This window comes from Mobula hypostoma, chromosome 8 (genome assembly GCF_963921235.1).
Source record: "Mobula hypostoma chromosome 8, sMobHyp1.1, whole genome shotgun sequence".
NCBI classification, from domain to species: Eukaryota; Metazoa; Chordata; class Chondrichthyes; order Myliobatiformes; family Myliobatidae; genus Mobula; species Mobula hypostoma.
Window position 1 is genome coordinate 120,292,028 of NC_086104.1, and position 17,569 is coordinate 120,309,596.

General features: G+C 46.4%; 2 protein-coding genes across 2 annotated transcripts in view; one reads left to right on the top strand and one right to left on the bottom strand.

The window, feature by feature from the left end:
* Positions 1–17,569, bottom strand: part of LOC134351189 (myelin-associated glycoprotein-like) — a 469,309-nt gene that overhangs the window by 402,705 nt on the left and 49,035 nt on the right.
* Positions 3,556–17,569, top strand: part of LOC134350225 (sialic acid-binding Ig-like lectin 10) — a 52,283-nt gene continuing 38,269 nt past the window's right edge. Inside the window, exons 1-4 of the mRNA XM_063055233.1 lie at positions 3,556–4,502; positions 7,315–7,394; positions 12,861–13,226; positions 14,280–14,576. Of these exons, the coding sequence (XP_062911303.1) occupies positions 7,340–7,394; positions 12,861–13,226; positions 14,280–14,576 (718 nt within the window). The 5' untranslated portion in view covers positions 3,556–4,502; positions 7,315–7,339. The remainder of the gene's footprint in view (positions 4,503–7,314; positions 7,395–12,860; positions 13,227–14,279; positions 14,577–17,569) is intronic.

Sequence of the window (17,569 nt, forward strand, 5' to 3'; positions counted from 1 at the left end):
AATCTTGTCTGAAATGTTGAAAAGAATGTTTCATCTTTAGCTTTTTTGACTTCTGGAGATCAGTTCATCTTCTACTCACTTAACTATTCACAGTAAGAGAAATTTTGACCAGGGGTGCCCAAACTTTTGCATGCCACTGTATATATTGCAATATATAGAAGGCAGCATGGCCTTGACTAGATTTGCAACAGCCTTTGTACACCACAGTTTCTGTACCAACTATTCTTTCCCTGTCTCATTGGAACGTACCTATGCAGAAGCCCATGCAAATATCCCCTGATCATTTGCCACATTTCTTCCGTACCATTCCCTGGGAATTTATGCTTCCAAGTTCCTGTCTGATAGCCTCATATTTCCCCTTAGTCCAATTAAACCTTTCCCTAACTTGTCTGTTCCTATCCCTCTCCCATGCTATGATAAAGGAGATAGAATTGTGATCACTATCTCTATAATGCTCTCCCACTGGCAGACCTGACACCTGACCAGGGTCATTTCCCAATATCAAATCAAGCACAGCCTCTCCTCTTGTCAGCTTATCTACATATTGCGTCAAGAAACCTTCCTGAACACACCTTACAAACTCCACCCCATCTAAACCCCTCAGGCTAAGGAGATGCCAATCAATATTTGGGAAATTAAAATGTCCCACCACAATAACCCTGTAATTATTACATCTTTTCAGATCTATCTGCCTATCTGCTCCTCAATGGCCCAGTTACTATTGGGTGGTCTATAAAAAACACCCAGTAAAGTTGTTGACCCCTTCCTATTCCTAACTTCCACCCACAGAGACTCCAAAGACAACCCTTCCATGACTTCCTCCTTTTCTGCAGCCGCGACACTATCTCTGATCAACAGTGCCATGCCCCCACCTCTTTTGCCTTCCTCCCTGTCTCTTCTGAAACATCTAAAGCCTGGCACTTGAAGTAGCCATTCCTGCTCCTGCACCATCCAAGTCTCTGTAATGGCCACAACCTCATAGCTCCAGGTGCTGATCCACACTCTAAGCTCATCCACTTTATTCATAATACTCCTCCCGTTAAAATAGACATATCTCAAACCATCGGTCTGAGTTCATCCCTTCTCTATCACCAGTTGTATCACTCTCTATCAACTCCAGTGCCGCAAACTTACCGATGCAGCACCCTGGAAGCACCCGACCACAGCCAACTCTGAGTCTGTCCAAAAACTTCGAACCTCTGACCAGCCCTCCAACACCGAACACCAAGCACCATCTCTGCCGAGCGCTTTGACCTCGGCCCCGGCTGCCAAGCAACAGGGATTTGGGGCCTTCCCCTGCGGAGATTCTGCACCTCGCAGCAGCAGCGGCAGCGAAACAGGCATTTCAGAAGTTTCACCAGATGTTCCTCCGTGCTTCTCACGTCCAGCTCCATCAAATCAGGATTGTGCATGGCATCCTACTTGACAGATAACAAATATTCATTCTGGAGTGGCCGCTGCATGCTGCGTCACATCGCCATCTTCTTTTCTTCTGAGGGGGCATCTCATTGAAACCTTTCGAACTTTGAAAGGCCTAGGCAAAGTAGCTGTGGAAAGGATGTTTCCCATGGCGAGGTAGTGTAGGACAAGAGGGCACAGCACCAGGATAGAAGGAAGTCCATTTAAAACAGAGATATAGAGAAATTTCTTTAGCCAGATGGTGGTGAATTAGTAGACTTTGTTACCACAGGCAAATGGGGTGTCTGATGTCAAGCTGGTGTTATAGATTTCATTTTGGCATTTAACACCAGCATACCCCAGGAAACAGAGGGGAAATTTTTTTCACTGGGTCTTAACACCTTCCTCTGTAACTGGATCCTGGACTTCTTAACAGAGAGGCCATAGTCAGTCTGTGTAGACAGCAATGTCTCTAATCCCATTACACTGAGCACGGGTACTCTCCAGGGCTGTGTGTCCAGTCGGCTGCAATTCATACTCCTGACACGTGACTCAAACCGAGTCATCTAGTTTGCATATCACACAACAGTGGTTGGCCTCATCAACAGTGATGATGAGTCATAGTACAGAGAGGTTTCTGAGCTCCCTGCTGAATCGCATTCAAAGTGTCAACGGCAAATCTGACTGTGCCTTATAATATTTAATTTATGAAATTTTTCTTTGTTTATTTATGTTCAATTAACCTATAGATTTTAATCTTTCTGTTATTGTGCATGTATGTTATGTGTACTATTGTGCTTTACACCTTGGTCCAGAGAAATGTTGTATCGTTTGGCGGTATACATCTATATAATTAAATGACAATAAACTTAACCTGACTTGATTGGGAGAGGGGAGACATGAGAGTGTCCAGGGTGTGTGGGGTTTTTGACAATGCTGGCTGCTTTACTGAGGCAGCAGGAAGTGTAGGTAGAGGCCATAGAGGGGAGGCTTGTTTCTGTGATGTGCAGTTTCTTGCGGTCACAGACAGAGCAGTTACTGTACCAAGCCGTAATGCATCCGGTCAACGTGCTTTCTATAATTCGAATAGAGACTGAATTTCATGCTGAAACTGAACCCAAAGCTGTGAAGGTGAAAATTATTGCTAGTCCCTGTGGATGTGTAAACAGTGGTTTGTTGTATGATTGTGCTGGAGGGTGTGCAGTTATCCACTGAGGTTAATTCAGCCTTGTGTCCAGTTTTTTTGCATTTTTTTCACTTCTCCACCCTCATCAGTTAGAGACCCTCAGAATCGTTCTCCAGTCAACCCGCAGAACTGACCTCCCTGAATCTGGAATAATTTCAGTTTATCTTATCAGGCACACCGACCTTTTCCCCAAAATGTGACAACCAGACAAAACACTAGACCAGGGGTTCCCAACCTGGGGTCTGCGGACACTTCATTAAGGGCAGGGGTCCATGGCATAAAAAAAGATTTGAAACACCTGTACTAGGCTTTTCAGAATGCTTCATTGTGATATAAGTCCATAAGACAGAGAAGCAGAAATAGACCATTCGGCCCATTGAGTCTGATCTGCCATTCCATCGTGGCTGATTTATTATCTCTCTCAAACCCCATTCTCCTGCCTTCTTCCCATCACCACTGACACCCTGACTAATCCAGGTCCTATCCACCTCTGCTTTAAATATATCCTATGATGTGGACCCCACAGCAGCCTGGGGCAATGAATTGCACAAATTCACCACCCTCTGGTTAAAGTGATCTCTCGTTTTTGCCTCAAATCAAAATGTTTCTCTAACTACTCCTTTGCCCTGCCTTACCCCCTGTGATGAACTCAGCACATTTTCCCCAAGTCTTTCTCCTTTTTAGTACGGCTTGCAGAATTGCATTCTCCTTTCTTTCTTCCTCCCTGTATTTGAAAACTTACGCCTGTCCCTTCTCTGTTACCTCTCCATACTATATTTATCTCCTTGAAGTCTGAAGTCTCCCACAATCCTCCTCTCGCTCCACCCCTTCTCCAAGTTCGCTTCATCTGTCAGCTTGGAAACTGTCTAAAGAAAAATATCCAGTCATTAATATACATTCATAAAGGGAATCCACTTCAAAAGTGCAAAGCTGAAATAAATTTATTATCAAAGTATATATGTGTCACCATACACAACCCAGAGAATGAATTTTACAATAACTCCAAGAAGCACAGTAGAATCAATGAAAGACCGCACCCGAAAGGACGGACAATCAACTGATGTGCAAAGAGAACAAACTGTGCCAATACAACTGAGAAAAGAAACAATAAATATCGAGAACATAAGATGAAAAGTCCTTGAAAATGAGTCTATAGTTTGTGGGAACAGTTCAGTGATCTGATCTACTCTGTACTTCTATTCATTCTGAAGGATAACATTTTCAGATTTAATTCTTTCTTGTTACTCTACAAACTCTCAGTCAAGTCTGTTTACAATTCCATATCTCCTTCGGACATTGGACACATTTGGCCCATTGAGTCTAAATCTGACAATTTATGGGGTGATCCCAACACCCTCAATCTATTCGTAAATTCCCGTCAGTTCCTCTCAGGCTGTACTGAATAGCTGTACAGTCAGAACGGTTTAAAATGGCCAATTAACCTATCTGGGCTGCACCTTCAATCCTGACATGGCCTCGCATCACCTGCCTTTTCCAAACTATCTGCTGGATGCTCCTCATCATCCCTATTTATTGATAAAGAGACTCTGAAATTTGGACAAGATAACTGATCCAGAGGGTGTGGGGTTACAGAGAGAGGGAGGGGTGTGTGGTGAGAGTGGGGTTGCAGAGACAGGGAGGGGTGTGTGGTCCAGAGTGGGGTTACAGAGAGAGGGAGGGTTGTGCCTGAGAGACCTCTCCCACAGAGCAGCAGTCCCTAGGCTAAGCTAAAATAATGTCACTGTTGGATTGAATGTGTTAATCATTTGTGAATACTTCCTCTTTTTATTTCCCTTTCCTGATTTGAGTATTCTCTTCAACAATTTTATCCACACAGTGCAGCTGCTGCAGGAGAGGGTAGTGACCCCTGATGTGTCTGTCTGATTAACTCTGGAGACGAGCAGTGGACTGATCCTGGGTATGTAATTCCATGCTTGTAGCCAACTCTGGCAAGAACTGGTGATGTGAGACTTTGAACAGAGTCCGATCATTGGAGGACTTTTTGGGGTTCTACGTCCTGTTTATTGGTGGACTTGGTTGTGGTTCTCAATTCCCAGCTTTATCCAGGACAGCAATGGACTCTCCAGCCCTCCACACTCCTGCTGTCTCGTCAGCCCTTTTGCCCACTTTAGGTCTGTATCCTCCTGTTCCTGCCCATTCTCGTGCCTGTTCCAATGCCTCTTAAACATACTGAATGTATCTGCCTGGAGCACCCCGCAAATTCATTCAAAACTAAACTGGCAGAATTTCCTCTCAGACTCCCTTTGAAACCCCCTCCTTGGCAACTTGCCATGCATCCTCTTGTTGCTGACACATCACCCATGACAAGAATACATTCTCGGGATCAACCCTCTCTGTGCCTCTCCTAGCATTCTACTCGTATCAGGTCACCCCTTGTCATCCTTCACTCCAGAGAGAGAGAGAGAAATGGGTGTGTATGAGTGTGTGAGTGTGTGTGTGTGAGAGAGAGAGAGGTGTGTGTGTGTGTGAGAGAGAGAGAGAGAGAGATGTGGAGAGAGAGAGATATGGGTGTGTATGAGTGTGAGTGTGAGAGAGAGAGGTGTGTGAGAGAAAGAGAGAGAGAGGTGTGTGAGAGAGAGAGGTGGAGAGAGGGGGAGAGAGAGAGAGAGAGAGAGAGAGAGAGAGAGAGAGAGAGAGAGAGAGAGATGGGGTTAGAGGGTAACAGAGTTGCAGAGTTAGAGAAAAAAAAAAGGACCTCCTGCAATTCAGGAGGAGGCATTCTGGTATATCTCCATTGAGTTCTCTCCAGCACAATAACTTCCTCTGGAAAGTGCGATGACCGTAACTGCACACAGTTCTCCAAGTGCAGTCTCACCAGTTGCTTGTAAGATTGCAACATATCATCTCAAATCTGATATTGTGCACGCTGACCCATGAAGGGAAGTATACCGTATGCCTCTTTCACCATCCCATCCACCTATATTACTACTACCAGACAACAATGGTCTCAGTCTCTGCTCATAAATACAAGCAATTCTGCAGATGTGGTAAATTTTGAGTGACACGTAGAATTTCCCGAAGGACATCAATGAGTCAGACATTCTGTGTGATTTGCTGAGATCCTCAAGCATTTTTAAAAGTTCTCCACTCACGAACTTTCCTTGGTGCCCTACCATTTAGTGTAGACATTGACTTTCCAAAATGCATCACTTGGTAGGGTTAATTTAAGACCATAAGATATTGGAGCAGAAGTAAACCAATTAACCTGCCAATCAGTGTGTCTTTGGATACATGAGGAGGCCACACAGAATGTACAAACTTCTTACAGAGAGCAGTGGGAATTGAAACCTGGTCACTGGTACTGTAAAGTATCGTGCGAACCACTATGTCACCGAACCTCAGGGGACTGGGCCTCACATCAGACAAGCCACCGCAGTGTCAGTGTCCAAAGAGTGTTACACTGTTGAGCGATGGTAGAGCCAAACAGCACAGGAACAGGCCCTTCAGCCCATCCAATGCATGCCAACTGAGCCAGTCCCATTTGCTAGCATCTTCCCCATATCCTTTTAACACTTTCTAATCCATGTAGCTGTCTAACTGCATTTTAAATGTAATTGTACTGCCCCATGAACTTTCTCTGGTAGCTTGTTCCATGCACAGAGCACCCACTGAGTTGCTTCCCTCTCAGCTGAAACAAGAGCATTCTGGTTCTTAGTTCAGTAATCCCGGTAAAAGACTGAGTTTATTCATCCTATCTCGGCCGCTCATGATATTATGTACCTCCAGAAGACACTCCACCTTCTCCTTGGCTCCAGAGAATAAATCCCAAAATACACAACCACTCTGCATAACTCAGTCACTCAAGTCTGCTCAACATCCTCTGAAATCTACCCTGCACTCTCTCCCTGTAATGAGCTTTGTACTTCAAAAGAGCAGTGAGGGGAAACAGGGAACATTATTTGAGAGATGAAAATAAGGAAGTGATGCACTTTTAGAGGGATGATACTGAGGGAGTGTCATATTGTCAGAGGGACAGTACTGAGGGGGTATCACCCTGTCAGAGGGACAGTGCTGAGGCAGTATCACACTATTAGAGGGACAGAACTGATGGAGTGTCACATTGTCAAAGGGACCGTACAATGAATGCTGTTGAAATGATAATAGAATACCTCAGTGTCAGTTCTGCAATCTTCTCAATTAAAGCTTGGACCAAGATCCTTAGTTGAGTATGCAATCTTTCCCCTCATGGTTGATAATCATTAATAACCACCTCTTTCAGGGAAAATCATCCCAGCTGGTCCAGTATCTCCTTATAACTCAAACCCTCTAATCCTGGTGACATCCTTGTGAATCTTTACCATATTCTCTTCAGCTTAATGACATCTTTCCTGTAGTTGGGTGACCAGATCAGCAGAAAATGCTCCAACTGCAATCTACCAATGCCTTGAACAGTTTTAAAATAACATTTTAACTTTTTTTCTCACTGTCCTGACCAATACGGTCCAATGTGCCAAATGCCTCCTTCACCACTTTGTGTCAGTTTCCAGTTCCCTTCTGATTCACTGGGCCCCAGTTCCTCTTTCATGTGTCCTCATTTTCAAAGCTCCCTTTAAAATGCCCAGTACAACATTAAAAAGGAATGAATTAGAAGTGTGTGGGATTACTAATGAGAATAGCCTGGAACAGTCTGGGAATCTTCTTGTCTCTCACACTGATGTTGGAACCATGGCAGTTTGCTGGAGTTTCATTGTAACTACTTTCTTTTTCAGTCTAACGGCAGAAAACTGACAGAATATGCTGGATCTGGGAACAATCGGAAAAGTGTACTTCGTCCTGCCACTTCTTCAAGGTAAATCAGCAGCAGCTCAGGCATCAAATCCCTGATTTTCCCCTCGTCTGGCCGGTGTGTCACTAACCAGGGTACTCAGGGCTGAGTAGTGGGCTGGGCTGTGTGTCCGGCTGGTTAGCTGACAGAGCCAGAGTTGTACAACACAAACAGGCCCTTCAGCCCAAATTGTTCCTGCTGACCAAGATTCCCATCTACATTATTCACAAACACAAGAGATTCTGCTGATGCTGGAAATCTTGAGAAACACACACAAAATGATGAAGGAACTCAGCAGGTCATCAAGCATCTCTGGAGGAAAATATACTTCTTGGGCTGAGACCCTTCACCTTGACATTTGGCCAGCTCTGCTCTATATTCTTCTAAACATCTTCTCTCCATGTTCCCGTCCATATGTTTGCTAATCTACCTGCCTCAACAACTTCCACTGTCACCTTGTTCCTCAGAGAGTGGACATGGAGAGGACATTTCCTATAGTGGCAGAATCTAGGACCAGAGAGCACAATCTCCGAATAGAACAATCCCTTCAGAAAAGAGAAGGAAATTCTTTAGCCAGAGTGTGGTGAATCTGTAGAATTAATTGCCACAGACAGCTGTGGAGGCAAATTCATGAGGTGTATTTAAAGCAGAGGTTGATAGGTTTCTGATTAGCAATAACGTCAAAAGCTACAAGGAATGGGCTGGAGATTGAGGTTGAGAAGGATAATAAGTCAGTCATGAGAGAATGGTGGAGCATCTCGATGGGCTGAATAGCCTAATTCTTCTTCTGTGTTTTATGGTCTTCTACATTGTTCACGTTCTAGGAAAAGAAATTGTTCCTTGTGACCCTATTCAATCTCCACCACCCACGCCCCCCCCCCCCCACTCCACCCATCACTTTAAACCTGTGCTTCTGTGGTCTTGATTTCCCACCTCTGGGAAAAAGACTGAACTTTTACCCTATGTCGGTTATGATTTTATACACCTCAATATGATCACCCTGTATGATACACTCCAGTAAAGAATGTCCCAACCAGTTTAACCTCTCTCCATAAATCACTCTCTCATCAGGTTAGTGGAAGCTGTTTTAACAAGATTAGCCGGTGGGAATTGGATCATTCAGGGATGGAACGTGTGGGGCACTGAGGTGAGAGCCTGGCTGATTGGTGAACAGCTTCACTGGCTCGATAAGAATAGTCAGTGACAACTCAACAGTGTTGGTTCACAGTCTTGCTGACGGTGGAAATGTGTGAAACCACTGGTGTTGGGCAGTCTCAGAACTCGGCTGACTAGGTTCTCAACATCACACATCAGCAATTAGCTGCCATAGTTCAAAGTACACGGAATATATACTGTACAATCTTGAGATATGATGCAGAGCAGCGAGCTGAACCTTGTCTCCAGCTCCGACACCCTGACCTTTTCAATGTGTCCCGGTATTTAAATTGCCCAACTTTGGGTTGTTCCTCAGGCTCGGGCCCAGGCCCCACTGTTTCCGTTCTGCCGCACCTCCACTCGCATCACCTCTGTTCCACCTCATCGAATTGCCTCCAAGTCGCTCCAGCAATCGCCGAACACCAGTTCACTCCCCGTTCTTAGGACCAGGTGCAGATGTCTCGATTCGACCCATTCAGGCACGCCACACCTGTCCTGTACCTCCCAGACTTCACACCGCAAAAATACCAGGCCGTACAGGTAGTTCAAAAGATCAACTGTGAAAGGGAAGTTACAGGCGTGATTAATACCGTAATTCATAGCTTTGTTAGCTTAGCTATCAGCAAGTCATCGCTTTGCTTCACCTATCCCTCTTAAACCAGTAGGGCAAGATACCACTGTGAGAGGGGCAGTGCTGAGGGAGGGTCACACTGAGAGACAGGTGGCACTGAGGGATGGGTGGTACTGAGGGACGGTCACACTGAGAGACAGGTGGCACTGAGGGATGGGTGGTACTGAGGGACGGTCACACTGAGAGACAGGTGGCACTGAGGGATGGGTGGTACTGAGGGACGGTCACACTGAGAAACAGGTGGCACTGAGGGATGAGTGGTACTGAGGGAGGGTCACACAGAGACAGGTGGTACTGAGGGATGGGTGGCACTGAGGGAGGGTCACGCTGAGGGACGCGTGGTGCTGAGGGAGGGTCACACTGAGGGACGCGTGGTGCTGAGGGAGGGTCACACTGAGGGACGCGTGGTACTGAGGGAGGGTCACAATGAGGGACACGTGGTACTGAGGGTCACAATGAGGGACGCTTGGTACTGAGGGACGGTTACAATGAGGGACATGTGGTACTGAGGGACGGTCACACTGCCGGATGGGTGGAACTGATGGAGGGTCACACTTTATGAACTCTCCCTCCTAAAGTTGGAAAATTGCGGAACAAACTGATAGAACAGGTTCAGAACAACCAGAAGGTTTTTGGAGAACAGAGTCTTATCTTGGATGCGGACTGGAACAGGTTCTCTTCCCAGAAGGATTCTGTTTGTGTAGTTTTTGGTCCGTGTGTCGAACACTGAGTCGTTTCTGCAGCTGATGGCTTGCGAATGCTTGTTTCTTAAACTTTGTTGGCAGTGGGGATGGATTTCTTCCGTTTTGTCACAGAGAAAAATCTCTCCCGTTTGGAGTGTCCAGCTCAGGGCGACTGAGTGAAGAGGACTTTAGACTTTGGTTTTCGCAGTGACACGGACAGCGCTGAAGTTTTTCTCCCACCACAAGGACATCCCTGCCTGTCCACAGATAACTCCTATTTTCCCTCCCCTCTCCGACCTGTTGTTTTCGAAAGATCATTTGCTGGTGATCCCCGGTTGTATAGCTGTGTATTGTCCCAGCAGGAGCATAATCACCTTGGCGTGCTGCAGCTCTAAGATGTCGGCATCCAAGTCCGTAAGACCACAAGTCTTTGGAGCAGAATTAGGCCATTCAGACCATCAAGTCTGCCCCGCTATTCCATCATGGCTGATCGCGGATCCCAAACAACTCCATACACCTGCCTTCTCGCCATAACCTTTGATGCCCTGACCAATCAGTTGTATGCAGAGACTGTGGTTTCTGGAGTTGCAGGCAGCGAAAAGTTACCCTTTCAAATTATTGACTTTGAAAACGTTATGCAATGTTCTGTACTAACCTCAATCAGTAAGAATGGCACTTTAAAAGCCATGCCTGAGACTGTTGGTTGTCGTGATAATTGAACAGGAAGATCATATTCTATCTTCGGTCTGGGAGAGACATGTTCCTGGCCATGAGTAGGCTTTCAATGACGGTCGGTGGAACCTGCGCTGGCCCTTGTGAAGTTGGTTATTCTTCCGGACGCCCACCCCCAATGTAACTGGTATGGCCCTCATCCCCAGCTGTGTTCTCTTGGTGCGGTCAAATACAACCCCAATACGATACATGTCACCTTTTTTCATTCTAGCGCTGCCTGCTTAGGCAACTGGAATGGGCTGGGGATGCAGTTGGGTGCTTTCAGGTGCAATTTGAGGGGCATTATTATACTGCCACGACGACATGCCTGTGAAGACTTTGGGCACACTCGAAGACCGCTAACTTCACTTCGGAGGCACAGGACAGCACTGCTGAGCGTTCCCGAGCTGCCCCTACTCCTGTTGTTCCCCCTCCAGTTGCTCCTGCTCCATCCCACCACCCGTGGTGTTGAAATTTGGGGATGCAGGCGATGCGGATGACGGTGGGCGTGAGGTCAGGTGACTGATAGGAAGGCAAAGAAAAATAACAACAATCTCGAAGCCTCTTCCCTGGAGAAGGGGCAGGAGGTTACCCCTGAACCCAACCTGGAAGGCCCTATGGTGTCTGAGATTCAGCAAAGGCCTGGGGAAGTCAGGGTACGGAAAGTGATGCCTAAGTCTGAGGTCGCCTCCAAAATGGAGGTCAACATGCCGCAGCGCCCCTGTTCTTTGAAAATATGGAGAGATGTGTCTCTGTGTCTACAATCCAGGGGAAGGATTTACCTTCGGTTAAGGCCGTATGCTCAGGCCGCATGTCTCCCCAGAGCTGTAGGATAGCCCTGCCATACAAGGGCCCTCTGGATGGACGGTTTTTCTTCAGCATGCAAAGTGCAGGCGGGTGAGCGGCGCCATTTTAGAGGGGGTGCGTGAGGAGGCAGAATTGCCTTCGGTTGAGACTGTGTGCCCAGAGCACCCATCCTCTGGGGAGGAGGAAATCCCTGGAGAACAGGGATCGCCTGTGAGTGGAGAGTCACCGGTGGGGATAGTCTCTCAATCTGTTGCCTCAATCGAGGCCGTGCCCTGCTGAGAGATTCCGGTCCCGGTGGATGAGGGGAACCGGAGTAGCCCTGGATCACCATCCCACGCAGTTATTCAGAAGGAGGGTGTCTCAACGGGTGAGGAGGGAGGGAACTCTGTTGATGCTGCTTCTGGGGAGGGTGACAAGTGCATAGAGGTAAACATGTCCCGGATGGCTCGTGACCTCTGATCAAATTCCAGGAGGAGCAGTGGGCTGTTTGCTCCGAGATCGGATTATACGGCACTGGGTGGTGGCGGTGAGTGGGAGACCCACCCTGTCCCGCCTCAGGACTTGGCTATGGGGGGGGGGGATTTTGGATCCAGGAGTAGTGGGGCTTCCTCTGTCACTGATCCAGCCTGATGGGAGCTGTGAGAACATGGCATGGTGGGGATTGTGGGGATGTTTGACGATGGACATTGCCTTCCTGAGGTAGCGACTATTGTAGAGACTTCCGATGGCCAGGAGGGATGCACCTGTGATGTATTTTGCTAAGTTCACTACTCTTGGTAGCTTCTGATGTTCCAGCAGATTCAAATCACTGTAGTGTTATATACCGTGATGGTGCATGTTAACGGGGCTGCAGTATGAGCAGGACATTGCTGTGGGATTGATGCATTGTTAAATGGGCCAGGTTGTGAGAAAGTTGCACTGTTAGCGTGGGAACTGTCAGCAAGGACCCCTGTTCCAGTCTGTCTGTCACCAGCATCGGTGGTATTCGATCACAGGCACGGTGGCAACCTTGTACCTGTGGGAGTCTGCCAGGGATCACTTAGATAATAATGATCCACATTCATTCCTAGATCCATAAGATCTGATGGATCCAATGTAGTAGATTGATGGAAGGAGCAGAGACGGTGACACGTTGTAGAGCAAGCAGGAAGTGATTCTCAGTAGAGGAGAGGAAACCAGTTTTGGCCACTCCACTTCTTCTTGCATGTCAGTCGACACCCCATCGTTGATTCTTCCTGATAGTGCTGGACCAGCTTCATCGGTCCTGAGGCCAATGAGCCAACAGAGAATGAACCTGCTCCACACCACTCCCCCCACCAACTACAGGTCCCCGCCATGACTACCACATCCCCTCCATCTGTGATGAGACCTGGGGGGTTTCTTTGTGTCTCCCACACTCGGTACACACTATGTCCACAGTGCAGGAGTAATACAGGGGATGGATATCAAGTCTGGTGTGTTCACAAGCCATCCATTACCAAACATTGTTCATTCTCTCCTCAGCCGCAGTGTCGAATGAGTGGTCAGCTGACACACCATCACATGTGACAGCACAGAGAGGCTTGTGTGCCCGGATTCCATGCCACTACCGTTATCCATCGAGTGTTGTTAAGACGTCATGGACTGGTATCTGGTATAACAGTGACAAAGCAAACGCCAAACATATAGCCTTTCACTCCAGCGATCACAGTCAGGAGATACAGAAGTTTCATTCTCGGACCCGTCTGTCTGGAGACTTGGAAGACGGTGACTGTTCCCTGGTTATCAACAACATCAATCGGAAAGATGAAGGGTGGTACTGTTTCAGGATTGAATTTGGGGGAAGATACAAGTTCAGCTATCTCCCTGCTACATGGCTCCATGTCACTGGTAGGTGTTCTGTGTGGTCACTCAACAGCAGACATTCAGCAGTCAGTGGGGAATAATATAAACTTGTACTGGGTCCATATTCACATCGTCACAACTCCCAATTTTCAGGAAACTTCCAAATCATTCCCGATGCAGCCTTTGTACTTCCAGCTTATTGACTGTTCCTAATCATATTGAAGTAGCACTGACATGGACACGAGAAGTTCTCAGAGTTACATGCAGTTTCTTGGTGAATTTGGCCTCTCTGCATGTGGCAGTGTTCAGCATCCACTGGCCCTCCACTCCTTCTTCATCTTCATCCCAACCATCCGCACCTTCCTTTCCACCATCCTTTCTCTTTCATCCACCATCCAGGCCATGCCCTGATCTCACTACTAACATTGGGCTAGTGGTACAGAAACCTTGCGTCCCACACCACCCAGTTCAGGAACAGTTATTTCCCTTCAAACACCAGTCTCCTGAAATGGTGTGGGTAACCACAAGCACCCCTACTCTAAACTGATCCCATGCCCTACAGACTCACTTTCAAGGACTCTTCACATCTCACAGTGACAGTAGTTATTTTTGAATCTGCAATTTGTCTTTTTGTTGTCAGCCTTTGTCTGCTTATGTGTAGATTTTTATAAACTCTATTTGATTTATTTTTTCCTGTAAATGCCTGCAAGAAAATGAATCTCAAGGTAGTAGAGTATATCATAGTAACTTGCATATGTACTTTGCTAACGAATTTAATTTGAACTTTTTGAACTCATCCCCACCACGACTCAGTCCACTTGGCCCACATCTCACTGTCTGGGGAAGGACGGACCCCACTGGATGTATCAGTGACTGTGTGATATTGTGGCTTTCAGTGGAGGACTCTGTTTCCCGTTTCCCCTCTCAACAGCTTTCAGAACAGTCATGAACACCACACTGTTCAACATTCCCTCACACTGTACCCTCGTTGTTCAGGAATCATCCTGTAAACATCCTTTCTCTTGTCGGACTGGGATTTCTATCTGAACTGATGTATCTGGTGATATTGAACTAAAAGGATCTATTTCTCTGTGTTAGATTTCACAGATAAACCCACAATATTCGCTGCTGAACTTGTTGAAGGACCAAAATCTGTGAACATAACCTGCATCTTCAACACCACGTGTGATGGAACTTCACCCACCTTAACCTGGGTCACCCCCACTGATGTACCACCATCAGTCTCAAGCAGTGTAACTCAGTGGAACGACACTCTGACATATACTTCTGTCCTGACCATGACCCCAGCGCTCAAGCACCACGGGCAAAGTCTCACCTGCAGAGTCAGATACCCATCTGTTTCATCGGAGCAGACCCTCACACTAACTGTGCAGTGTAAGTATGGGGATCAGTTGTAATACAGGTACAGCAATACTCCGCAGAGTACACGGAAATATTCTGCAAATTTCAGTTTGATTACTAAATTATATATTTAGTGACAAATGTTGCCCTGAATATCCATGAGAAGAACACAAGACCGAGGAGTAGAATTAGGCTATTTGGTCCATTGAATCTGCTCTGCCATTCAGTCATGGCTGATCCATTTTTCCCCTCCTCAACCCCACTCCTTGGCCTCTTTCCCATAACCTTTGATGCCATGGCCAATCAAGAACCTGTCAATCTCTGCCTTAAATACACCCAGTGACCTGACTTCCACAGTTACCTGTGGGAACAAATTCCAGAAACTCACCAACCTCTGGCTAAAGAAATGTCTTTGCCTCTTTGTTTTAAATGGACACCCCTCTGCCCTGAGGCTGTGTCCTCTTGTCCTAGACTCTCCCACCATGGGAAACATCCTTTCCACATCTACTCTGTCTAAGGCTTTCAACATTCAAAAGATTTCAATGAGATCCCCCCTCATCCTTCTGAATTCCAGCAAGCAGAGGCCCAGAGCCACCGAACAGTCCTCATATAACCCTTTCATTCCCAGAATCATCCTTGTGAACCTCATCTGAACCCTCTCCAATGCCAGCACACCTGTTATCAGATAAGGAGCCCAAAACTGTTCACGATGCTCAAGGTGAGGCCTCACCAGTGCCTTTTAAAGCCTCGGTGTCACAACCTGGCTCTTATATTCCAGACCTCTTGAAATGAATGCTAACTGTGTATTTGCCTTCCTCACCATCGACTCAACCTGCAAGTTAACCCTTAGGGTGTTCTGCACAAGGACATCTCACACTTTTGGAATTTCTCCCCATTTAGAAAATAGTCTGTATATTTATTTTTTCTACCAAAAAGCATGCCCATGCACTTTGCAACACTATATTTCATGTGCCACTTTCTTGGCCATTCTTCTGATCTACAGTCCTGTAGCCTTCCTGTTTCCACAACACTACCTGCCCCTCCAACAAAATTCATATCACCTGGAAACTTGGCAACAAAGCCATCATCTAAATCACCTAGACAACGTAAAAATAAGTGGTCCCAACACTGACCCCTGCAGAACACCACAAGTCACTGCCAGGCAGACAGATCCTTTTATTCCCACTCACTGCCTCCTACTAATCAGCCAATGCTCTAACCATGGGTTAACTTAATCAGCAGCGTCATGTGTGGCATCTTGTCAAATTCCTTCTGAAAATCCAAAAGTACAACATCCAGTGTTTGCCCTTTATCTATCCTACTTGTCATCTCCTCAAACAATTCCAACAGGTTTGTCAGGTAAGATATTCCCTTAAAGAAATCATGCTGACTTTATCGTATCTTGTCCTCTGTCACCAAGTACTCCATAACCTTGTCCTTTAACAATTGACTCCAACATCTTCCCAACCACTGAGGTCAGGCTAACTGCTCTATAATTTCCTTACAGCTGCCTCTCTCATTTGCAATTTTCCAGTTCTCTGGAACCATTCCTTGATTCTGGCATGATCCCAGAAGACTGGAAGATTGCAAATGTCACTCCACTCTTTAAGGCAGGAAGGCAAAAGAAAGGAAATTATCAGCCAGTTAGCCTAACCTCGGTGGTTGGGAAAGTGTTGGAGTCCATTATTAAGAATGAGGCTTCGAGGTACTTGGAGCCTAATGATTAAGTCAAAGTCAGCATGGTTTCTGTAAAGGGAAATCTTGTCTGACAAATCTGTTAGCGTTCTTCGAGGAAGAAACAAGCAGAGTGGCCAAAGCAGAGGCAGTGGATGTAATTTACTTGGATTTTCAGAAGGCAGTTGATATGGTGCCACGCATGAGACCGCTTAACAAGATAAATGGGATTACAGGAAAGATATTGACACAGAGAGCAGAACGGCTGTCAGGCAGGTGGCAGTGAGTGGGAATAAAACGGGCCTTTTCTGCTTGGCTGCCGGTGACTAGTGGTGTTCCAGGGTCAGTATTGTGACCGCTGCTTTGCACATTGTTTGTCCATGATTTAGATCATGGAATTGATGGATCTGTGGATGATACAAAGATAGGTGGGGATAGTTAGCGCTGAGGAAGCAACGAGATTGCAGCAGGACTTTTGGAAGAATGGGCAAAAAAGTGGCAGATTGAAAAGGGGATTGGGAAATGTATGATAATGCATTTTGGTAAAAGGTTCAATAGTGTGGACTATAATCTCAATGGGGAGGTTCAAACATCAGAGGTGTAGAGAGACTTAGGGGCCCTCGGGCAAGACTCCGAGAAGGTTAATTTACAAGTTGAGTCTGTGGTAAAGAAGTCAAATGCAATGTTGGCATTTATTTCAAGGGGAATAAAATATAAAAACAAGGAGATAATGCTTAGCCTTCTTAAGACACTAGTTAGGCCAAATGTTGAAATGATTAGATAGGGTGGATGATCATAGGAGAGGATGATTCCTATGGTGGGGGTATCCAGAACCAGAAGGAACAGCCTCAAAATTGAGGGAAGGCCCTTGAGAAGAGAGGCAGCAGGAATGTTTTTTAGACAGAAAGTAGTAAATCTGGGAATGTTCTGCCACAGGCTGCGGTGGAGGCTAGGTTTGTGCACATATTTAAGGTGGAAGTTGATTGTTTCCTGACTGAGCAGGCATCAAAGGATGCCAAGTAAAGAGAAGGCAGGCATATGGAGGTGAGTGGGTGATAGAATGGTGGAGCAGACTCAATGGGTTGAATGGCTTAATTCTCCTCCTATGTCTTATGGTCTTATGCCAAAGTGCAAAGATTCTTGAAAGATCATAACTAATGCCTCCACAATCTCTACTGCTACCTCTTTCAGAACCCTAGGGTGCAGTTCATCTGGTCTGGGTGACTTGTATACCTTTAGGTCCTTAAGCTTTTAGAGCACCTTCTCCCTTGTAATAGTAACTGCATTCACTTCTCCTCCCTCACAGCCATCAACACCTGCCAGACTGCTCGTATCTTCCACAGTGAAGGCTG